The sequence below is a fragment of the Colias croceus genome, chromosome 14 (genome assembly GCF_905220415.1).
Source record: "Colias croceus chromosome 14, ilColCroc2.1".
Lineage (NCBI taxonomy): Eukaryota > Metazoa > Arthropoda > Insecta > Lepidoptera > Pieridae > Colias > Colias croceus.
In genome coordinates this window covers 9,144,636-9,155,671 of record NC_059550.1, presented here as the reverse complement: position 1 = coordinate 9,155,671, position 11,036 = coordinate 9,144,636, and the positions used below count along the sequence as shown (strand labels likewise).

The window sequence follows — 11,036 nt, the reverse complement described above, 5'->3', positions numbered from 1 at the left end:
TATTTTTTCATCGCACGAAAATGCGTGCAAGTGTCAAGTATATTAAAAAGGAAACAATAAATTCGCAGCCTTTCGCAGCAAATAATTTTTATTAGAACGTTGGTTCGTTACAATAATATAAAAATCGCTTCTTGTGTTCTTGGCGCGGTTTTTATTCATATTTTTGTCATATTCTGTCAAACTGATATTTAAATTAAAGTCCTTCGCTCCGTTTCAATAAAAAAAAATGCAAATAGCTATTCGGTTAGTAGTCCATTGAATGAGTCCCTCCAAGGGGGGTCTAGAGTGCGTGAGTTAGTAACGTAAGATGTTTCTTCGGAAACATGTCAAAAGTCCCTAGGTAATAAACATACTAAAACCCCGGGACACTAGGAGGAGCCCCTGAGTGGAAAAAATGATAATGATAATGATACCGTTTTTGAAATTTAAGCGAAAAATGAAAAAAATTGACCTTTTCCCCCCTCCCACCACTCCGGAGCTCCTCCTAGTGTCCCGGGGTTTTATTATGTTTATTACCTAGGGACTATCTTGACATGTTTCCGAAGAAACATCTTACGTTACTAACTCACGCACTCTAGAACTTTTTATTCAATGGACTATAGGTATGTTTTACACAAATTTTAGTGATTGATGTGGACTCATAAGCCATTATTATGTGTGTAGGAAATTATGACAATAAGACGTCCTTTGCTTTAATTAGTCAATAGATGTTGTTCTTGAGGAGCGAATGCATACTATATAAAAATAATATTTACATATCTTTCTATAAATTCTATCGAATTTGGATCTTGTATTTTATAGTATTTTGGGGCTACGATGAGTATTATAGTCGCTAGTGACAGCATTAATAATCCTCATTCAACATTCACATTCATTTGTAGGAATAATTGCGAAGTGTAAAAAACAGATTTGGTTAAGTAAAAGGAATCTATGAAGTGAGTATCAACGTAATTCTTTTGTGTTAAACGTTGTAACTACATATTTAATTATAATCTGTGGTATCAACTTAACCCAAAGACCATATACTGTGCCATATACATACACAGTACCGTGCACAGTACCCCGAAGTATGCCGAAGCCGAAAATGTAATAATCGCTAGCGAATGTACATCTAACTCATGGTAAAAGTTCTACAGGTGTCCAATCTATATTTTCATACAGATAATAAAATATTCTCGAAGCTATACAAATAATTCGCTCCTCAAAAGCAAATGTTATCCGTCAAAATAATATATCTCTTGTATCTCTGTCTCGGTGTTTGTAACCCTATTGCTATCCCTTTTCTATGGATGTATTCTTGTGATGTTTATCTTTTAGATACTTGTTAGAAGTGGTTTACAAATGTATAGAGGTCTATTCAAATAATCGAAAATCAGTTTTAGACGTAGACAAGAATATTTTAATAAACGCTTAAATCTATATCTAAACATATTTGATATATTCTGTAAAATTATATTTTTTAGCAAATAAAACAATTTCTATTGTCTCTTAATTTTAAGCGAAAGATGACGTTCCAAGTGATATGAATAAAATTATTTTTTACCAATTTCATGCTTTGAATAAAAAGCTTTTACAGTCTGTAATTTTTAGAGCTATTTTACATGTCCTACGATTTTATTATAAAGTAAAATATTTACCTCTGAATATGAAAACAGAACAAAAACATTTACTAAACACGGACAAATAATACCTTCTTACAAAATATTATGGTGTTTCTACAAAAATATATATTTTTTTTTAACTATTTCCTATATTTGAATAGACCTCGCTCTATAATCTATGTCGGCACAATTATATGATCAATTATCTACGCTTTAAATGTTGTCCTATTATTTATAATGTGAATTTTAAATGATTTTTTAGGAATATTGATGTTTGTGATTGTTGTACAATGCTTTGTTATATGCGATGGTAAAATAAAAACGTTAAAAACGATTTGAGTTTATTATTTTGAAGATGTGACCCAATATCTTAGTAAATGGTACCTCTCGTGGGTTATTATACTAGAATTAAGAATATTATATTTTCTTACTAAAATACCTAACAGTAAAAGACCGAACTAAAAATGGTAACAAAACTTATGTAGCGAAAATTATGAGATTTATATTCATATCTAATACTCATTACAATATTAAGTAGCCTCTAAATATGTTATATGCAATGCCTTTTGTTACTTTATTTCTTTTATATGTATTGAATAATAAGTAGTTTTCTGTAGATTAAGGCGCATCGACAAGACTGTCAATAATTTCATGATCCTTGACCTAAGCTTGCCTGGAAGAGATCGCTGTATTAGCGATAAGGCCGCCTTTTTGAACGTATTTCTATTGTTTGTGTTTTTTTGTTATTGGTTCAAATAGTGTTTTCATTTATTCATTCATCGACCAAACTCTTAAGGTTAGGTACTCTGAGAGATCAGCGCTCGCCGATGTATGTTTGTGTGAATCGTTTCAAACGTTTTTTACGGAGTTTCGCTACTGTTTGTATCAGTTTACTGTGGTTTCAGTGTAGACGAACATACACATCTGCCAATCCATTTAGCGTATCCTACCGTGGAAATAAATTCGGATTAATGATGATAAATGAATAAACAAAAGTTAATTTAAATAAATAGTTTATTTACACATACACATAGCATTACAAAAGTATAAATAAGGCACTAAAAGTCAATCACATGGGCAGAGCCGTTTCACTGTAGGACATTTTCATCTTTCTATACAGACTGTTTACGACGATCAGGTAGTATAGCGAATAAGCTGAAAATTAAACACATTGTAGAGGTTAATAATAAATTAATAAACGTAGATTGTACCATTGATATTAGATTTCTATACCATCAAAATTGGTTATTGGCCTCAGTAAGTCATATTGATATATGTTTTCAGACTGCATTTATTAGATAGCTTACAATTTTGCATTTAAATATACTAAGGAATAAATTTATTTAGTGTCCATAAAATATACTAATTGCAAAAGCTTACATTGAGCCTTACATACGCTATTCAATTAAATTATTATCAAATTTTCTAATAATAACGATATCACGTAGATATAGGTACACCGTACATACAATATACTAAGGTTGAAGAGGCATACGCGTAAAAACACGTTCCGTCTGAATTCAACTAATTAGCCGGCTTGAGTTAAGTCGTTTACGTTGCTAACTCTTTTTGGCTAATGGTTTATGTATATTCTATCTTTGTCTCACTATGGAGTAGATACGTGAATGCGTATGTTTAGAATGTTCACGTAGATAACGCGGAACGGCTATAGCTGCTAGTTTATTTGTATAGACCGCTTCTTTGTCAGTTTATACATGTTCCTATTCTAAGCGATATCACAAATTACCTGCGCCAAGTACAAGCGACACGACCACCAGGGTCACATTGCCTGGCGACTGCAGCACGGGCCTGAACTCCGGGCTGAACAGGCAAGTGACGCCCGCTACCAGGAAGATGCATAGGATGAACACTGAGTTGAAGAGGAGGGATAGCTGCAGGTAGTTCGGTCGTCTCTGGAAGTTTTTGTGGTTTAGTGTACATGTAATCCTAATAAAATTATACATTTTGTTCGAAAAGTTTGTTCTAATTCACAAAAAACGGTTTGAAACATCACGTAAATATCCGGACGCTTTTTGCAATAGGTCAACCTATCTATTATAGGACTTGTTAAATCTACAGACTAGAGGTAGTTCGTATTTTAACTAGCAGAATATCACAGATTATATATCAAAGAGAACGACTAAGTAATATTTTCAAGACGTTGAGCTTAGCAATGAAGATTTATTTATTTTGTCTCAAGTTTTTATAAATACAATATATTTTAAACTTGTATAAATATTTAATAACTTACCCTACAAATCCCAATAAGCACCACCAGGTTGCTAATAGCAGACAGGGTGGAGAACATCACCATCGTCATTGAGATCAGATTATCTTCTCTTTCCCTCTCTCTGTGGTTTGGCAGGTTCCATGACCCCGCTATTATGTAAAGCACGCATGCTTGCTGAAATATATTGTTTATGTTTATTATTTATGGACGACAAAGATTATATCTAAGTTTTAGTTAATTAATATATTTGGTGGAAGATATGAAGTTATAATTTCAAATTAGCTCATACATACCCAAACATACACACACTCACACGCACACACACACACACACACACAAACACACACACACACACACACACACACACACACACACACACACACATACATACACACACACTCACTCACAGACATACATCTGCACACGTATTATGTTTGTAAACTCTAGTTAAGGAAGAGCGGGTCCTCCTGACACAGGTTCTTGTAAACTTACTAGGAGGACTCATCCATTTTCTGTATATGAAAACTGTGTGTATGAGAAATAAATATATTTTCATTTCATTTTCATTTTCAAATGGTCTTTTACTGATAGAGTAAAAGAAATTCGATTACTGCAGTAGAATCAAGGGTGGCTACATGATAGGTGAATACAAATAACGAAATCTAATATTAATTTAGCTTATAAATTATTGTAGTAAATGAAAATGAAAAATAGTTACATTTTGGGAGTATGTTAGTAGTTTTCTCGAATCGTTTACATTGCATTTGGTAAATTGGTAGTTAACTACGATTCTTTTCAAATTTTATGAAAACAAAAAGTGTGATATTTTCACGACTTGTAAATAATGTTTGTGCACCTGCATCGAGTAGACACAACCTTGGGGCAATGCAGTTGTCGGCTAATATAGAATGCCTACCGCACATGAATAACTCAATATAACCTTAACATTTCTTTATTTTTCTTTCCACCTACGACTACTGTCGTTTATTTTTACAAGAATTTGAAGAGATTTACTTAGACTTTAAATTAATAGTTTTACCACCTCTTATAAACTGCATTTTACTTGTGTACTTGTTTATTGTAAGTAAAATTCCATCTTTATTATTCTGGTACAATGAATGTGAAGCGAGGCCTCTGCTAATTATTTATATTATTAGATATAGTACTCTGCCAAGTTAGAATAAGATTTCATTCTTAGTAAACTGATTGTGACATGTGCACCACCTTTTATAGACCAAACACAACATAATATACATTTATATAAATAAGTATTTAACACGCGTATATATTTGACCGAACTGCAAGATGCGAACTCCATAATATCACTACATAGTATAAAACAAAGTCGCTTTCTCTGTCCCTATGTCCATTTGTATGCTTAAATCTTTAAAACTACGCAACGGATTTTGATGAGGTTTTTTTTAAAAAAGAGAGTGATTCAAGAGGAAGGTTTTAGTATATAATTTATTAGGTTTTAGACAAAGCGGGCGAAGCCGCGGGCGGTAAGCTAGTTTAAAAATAAAAACAAACAGCATAATATTTTATCATCACACCAAAAGATAGAAAATGTGCGTAAAACTACACAGCATTTTAGAAACAATACGACCTATTTAAAGATTAATAATTGTGAAACCCATAAAACGAACAATAAACGGTATTATTTAGATTACAATATGTTCGCGAGAACCGCTAGCAATATATTTGTATTGCATCTATTTTTACTGCACTGAGTAATGTGGGATATGAATGGAACGGTTTACTATTGTATATTTTCAGGAGTAATTTATTTACGTTTACATTTATCCTACGTTATAGGTACGTTCTATTTTTTATAGTTAAGGTTTTATTTTTTTACGACAATGCAAGCGGCGAATAATAGAACGATCCGAACGAAAAATAGAAAAATCAGGTTCGATTCAGCTGTTCTTTTGTGTAACGTTTTCATTTAAAAACTATAGGTACTACTGTACTGTACCTAGGTACTACCTATCTTAATTTAGGTATTAGGTAGATACCACAGTAATTATTTCTTTTTTCAGGTACTGGTACGTGACAACACAAAGAAAAGTATTACAGAGCCTGCACATGTATATCTAAATATATTTGCAATTGGCATATAAACGTAAACAAGTCGAAAACAATTTCGTTAATCTAATTATACGAATTTTTGCATTGGTTTATAAATAAAGTCACACGAGACACGACATAGTCGAGTGTACAATGACTAGCATATATGCGAAAGATAATAAAGCTAATTATAAAATAATTGTTAATAAGTATAATATGTAGGTAGTACCTGTGATGTACATATTTAAGTCACTGCACAATAATTATTTTAGTATTAAACTTTACAATTTTTCTAGTACATAATAATGTGCCATTTTGAATATACGCATTGGAAAAGGCATAATCTAATCTGATTTATTAGATATTAATTTATATTATCTATATATAGTTTTTAATTTCTATTATGTATGTCGACCAATTGCAACTGTCCATATTCCCGCCGTTGGCGTTGATTGGTCACACGAGGCTTGCTCTATCCAATGGGAAACTAGGATTTTCCCGCTAAAACTTTTAACAAAAAAGGGGATTTGCACCGCGACAACTTGTGAACCACGAAGTGAAGAGATGGGATTAAATTATTAATAATATTGTTTATAATTATTTTCACATCGAAAATGAGAGTCATTAAAATTATAGAGAGTGATTAGAATTAAAATGTATAGGTAGTACTCACAATAGAAACAATTCCGAGTACAAGACATCCTCTCTCTAAGGACAAGCACCCGCAGCAGTGGCGCAACATTGGCAGCGCCATTTTGTCCTGAAACATGTAGTAAAAAATTAAAGAAGATAAATAAATTATAAAATTAGTAAATAGTAGTATTAAGTAGTAAATAACTGTCCTTGCAGATGTTGTTTTGCCCCTTTTACGTGTTTTCTCTCAATGAGAACCTCCAAACGTTAAAAAATTGCCGAAATATTAGATCCGTTCTCGAGTTGCTTAGGCACATTTGGCGATTCATTTTTGTAGGTATAGATATTCTTTTCAATATAAAAATGTATTTTCTATATTTTTTTTCTTGTACCTATATAACTTGATTCGATGCCAGTTCTTATTCTTATTCAGGGTACAGCGATAGTTCTTTCAGCGGTTTTTTAGATCTTTGAATTAATTTCTTTGTTTTTTGTCGGCTATTATCTCCCAACTACCGTTTATTATTAGAATTAAGGTCACTGCAGAACATTTAAAAAAAAATTAAATTCATAATTTTGTTATTGACTTGCGTAAAATTTACTTTTGTCACAGGGAGCCAAAAGGTATATAGGCAAATTAGGTATATATTTATAAGTATTTAATTTAGACTTATGTAAATTTATGGGAGAATAAAAACATGCTACGTATGAAAAAAGCTTTTTAATTCTAACATTTACAAAGAGCTCTATAATTCACATTTATATGTAGGGCACGGACGAATTAATGATATCAAAAATTCTGACGCGTAGTCATAATGTAGGCCGAGCTATTTTAATAAAACATGTCACTAAATGAGAAAGTCATAAATTAACTTCACTTTTATTAACTTCTAGATGCGTTTTAAATGAGTCGGTTTATACCAGAAGTGGTTAGATTAATTAATAATGATCCTACTAATACTTTTACAATCGGAAGAGAGGATAGATAGTTATTTACTGAAATAACAGTACCTATAACAAACCATATTTTCCATATACTGTACTGTATGCTATATGATTCCGAATAGGTAAATAAATAAATCAATAGATAAATTCATGTAAAAGGAAATAGAAGAAATACATTTGGCAGACATAAATTAACATATAGATTTCTATTGTAATATATTATCCTAGACAATATTGGCGCCGACAGAATTAGGGTTTGTCAATTAGAGTGTAGTAAAATGAAAGATCTTATATCCTCTATTTCTCCTATTATGTTTTCATATTAAACCTTGAGGAATGATAAATGAAGGAGAATAATTTGAAAACTTCATTTGAATCAATCATTACGATTACCAAGACGAAAATGCTTAATGATTTCTTTTGTAGATAAATAACTTGTTATTCGTACTTAGACAATGTACTTGTATGACAAAACTTTCTTAACTATTCAAAACTGTAATATAAAGGTAGGCTTATTGAGAAGAAATTATAATATCTAGGCTAGTGTGAAAATAGAGAGAAGAAATGCATTCATTATCTTATATCAGAGAAAAGATAGAGTTTTCGATTTAGTTTTTGTGAATAATGATAATTAATGGAAAGGTTCGGGTGACATTAGAAATATGTTTTCTAAATGCTGCTGGTGGCTCCAACATAATAATTAGAGAGATGGTATTAATGGACATACATAAAATTTATTTACCTAGATTTATTTTATTTTGTCGTGAACCTTTAAGCACCAGAGATGAAAATAACACTTGAAGCGAATGCCTTGAAAAATATTTTCGTCAGTGACGTCATCGGTGCATCGGTTGCATTTTAGTATATACTAGCTGTTTGTCCAGGTTCCGCCCGCTATAAAAATAAAATAAAATATAGCCTTCGAGACCCACAAATATCTATGGGTATTTTTTTTAAATTTAGTTTTGTAATTCACAGACTCTTTATAATTTCAGGATAGATAATATGTTAGTATCATTCAGCGTATGTGATCAATTTTATCTTTGTGAGTCGTTCTTGTTAATTATAGAAACAATTGTATCAATGATGCAGGCTTGCATTTATTCAAGCACGTTCTAACTGAATGAAATGAATTTACAATATGTTTAGAATTGTAAGTAATAAGTATCTTCAGATAATTAGGTTTACATTGATTGAATTTCAATCTTCATTGAATAAAATTACAATTTTTAATATGTTTCTTTCTTTTCTTGTATTTGAATTCTTACCTTTTTATACTTGTACTTTAGTTATGTATTTGCACATACGTTGGATACATAATAAGGAACTGTATATTGCCATAAGCTGATAAACAAAAACAAACAACGTGCGAGCTCAACGTAAAACGCATTTAAACTATGTAATTATTTATACGACAAAAAACTGAAGAGCAAAACAATTTTAAATTTATACCTTCCCACGTATGTAATGCTACAATAATAACAATTCCACACAACTGTGTAAAACATCGTTCATTGTTTAAGAGCCTGCTTTTATTACTCCATAATTTAAACAATTAAAACAAATGAAGTCACATCTTCATTTAAAAATTTTATAACTCGAATTATTGTATTCTATTGTTCGATTAAGGACATGATAACGTAAATAATTATTCTCATCCGGAAAAGCGGTGAAAACTCAAATCCACTGACAATAAACAACACATAAACTGTATAAAAATGATAAATCAAATACGCACCTTTATATTTAATCACATTATGTTTTTACGGTTTCTGAACTGTCATTTTGCATCTGTGCACTGAACTTTTTATTTTTTATATCGAACGCGCAATGGTTTCGAATTTGGAATGTTTCTCTGAAATAAATATAGACTACAGAGCGTGTGCTGTTCAGTTGGCGACTGACGCTGGTCGCTTCCTACAGACGACCCTGGCCTTGTCTACAGCCAACGTCATTTATTAAATCGACGATTTGATTGCCTCTGAATATTTATTATGTGAATTATGAAAATAACTGTATGATGACATGAAATGATTATAAGTAGAAAAAGAAAAATATTAAATATATTATATCTAATATCTTCACGGATGAAAATAATCAAAGAAAATTCTAAGGCTGATAAGGAATGAAAATGAACTTGTTGAAGATTTTAAAGAAAAATAATGAAAATGGTATCCAAGCTTATATTTAAGTATATTGATTGATAATAATTTACATATACATAGGATAGACGTAGAGCAATACAATAATTTTACATTGTTAAAAAAAGATATTACAATCACAATAAATCTTTATAGTCTTTTTTCATTAATTGTAGTTTGGATTTATACTTAGGTACATAACTTTTATACAAATATTTAACTTTATATCTGAAAACTTAAACATTATAAAGAAAATAATAATATATAGAATAACAAAGGCTCTTAAAAATTTAATACTACGTCATAATACTACATAAGATTAACCTTAAGATGATATTTAAAGCTAATCTTTGGTTTTAATTTTAATAAACACTTTATATTATACAGGGTTACTTGTAAAACACCAGCAACCTCGCAGGACAAGATAGCTAACATCATAAGTAACAACATTTGTTCTACGACTTTTGGCATAACGCAATAAATTATTTTTAAATGATTTTTTAAACTTTTATTATACTCTCCTAACATTTGTAAGTCTATGTTCTATTCATTATCGGATGGACGACGCGATGCCTCCTTCCCCTTCTCGTTCGCTTCTTGTTTACAGAATTTTTGGGAGGCGTAGAGTTTATAATATTCAAACGGAAAATTAAATGAATATTTATTTTTGTATGAAAATAAAATCTAACAAATTACCAAAAGTCGTAGAACAAATGTTGTTGCTTATGATGTTAGCTATATTGTCCTGCGAGGTTGCCGGTGTTTTACAAGTAACCCTGTATATTTTATTGTATACACATTTTTTTTATACTAAAACATGTTTTAATTTAAAATTAAATACTTTAATCTTATCGATCTCTAAGGTTAATGGCCCTTGAAAAAGTCATCTCTGCCAACGTTATCACGTATAGGGTTGCCAATTCTTTTAATTATAATTAACAAAACGCTCTTTTTAAAATATATATTATAATATGTCAAATCCCAAAATACAATGTCTTTGTGGAAGCACTGGTTTATCTAAGGTTTGGCAAAAGCCATCGGGCAATCTTCGAAATACATTTGAATTTCACCCTTTAACTGAAGTCAGCAGCAGTCTCAGGTGTAGGCGAACGTAGCATAGGCATCGCAGGCGCTGACGCCTCAGCTAGACAACGACTGAAGAAAATTGTTTAGTAAAAGGCCGAAATATTACATTTATTTGGGCTTTGACAAAGTCATTATGCCAGACCTGAGGTTTGACCAGTCCAACCTACGAATGCCCGAGCACTTTGACTATAACATACCTACATACAAAACCTTTAAAATAAATATAGTAAATGGTTATGTTATATTGCGTAATAGAAAAAGTGCTGAAAACGTTAATATAACAATTAAAACGTTCTTTATTACATGATGTCACATGTACTATGTGTGTCATAA

At 31.1% G+C, this 11,036-nt stretch overlaps 1 protein-coding gene across 5 annotated transcripts; it reads right to left on the bottom strand.

The window, feature by feature from the left end:
• Positions 1-2,597: 2,597 nt before the first annotated feature.
• LOC123697261 lies at positions 2,598-9,399 on the bottom strand. 5 transcript variants are annotated; one of them, XM_045643716.1, is made up of 6 exons: positions 9,215-9,399; positions 8,219-8,370; positions 6,572-6,658; positions 3,853-4,005; positions 3,349-3,514; positions 2,598-2,756 (listed from the first exon to the last, which is right to left on the bottom strand). In XM_045643716.1, exons 3-6 carry the CDS (start codon positions 6,650-6,652, stop codon positions 2,671-2,673), a joined length of 486 nt encoding a protein of 161 aa, XP_045499672.1. In that variant the 5' UTR covers positions 6,653-6,658; positions 8,219-8,370; positions 9,215-9,399; the 3' UTR covers positions 2,598-2,670. The 5 variants fall into 5 exon arrangements, with proteins under 5 accessions (XP_045499672.1, XP_045499673.1, XP_045499671.1 ...); XM_045643717.1 differs by lacking the exon at positions 9,215-9,399 and adding an exon at positions 8,745-8,829; XM_045643715.1 differs by lacking the exon at positions 8,219-8,370.
• Positions 9,400-11,036: the final 1,637 nt, after the last annotated feature.

What these genes read in the sequence shown, in the direction of transcription:
- LOC123697261 (XM_045643714.1), bottom strand. Translation starts at nt 6,667, where the DNA reads ATGTTTCAGGACAAAATGGCGCTGCCAATGTTGCGCCACTGCTGCGGG. An exon ending in TGCTTATTGGGATTTGTAGG is followed by an intron (nt 3,515 to 3,852) that starts GTAAGTTATTAA and finishes AAAAACTTCCAG; the next exon opens with AGACGACCGAACTACCTGCA. An exon ending in GTCGCTTGTACTTGGCGCAG is followed by an intron (nt 2,757 to 3,348) that starts GTAATTTGTGAT and finishes TTTAATTTTCAG; the next exon opens with CTTATTCGCTATACTACCTG.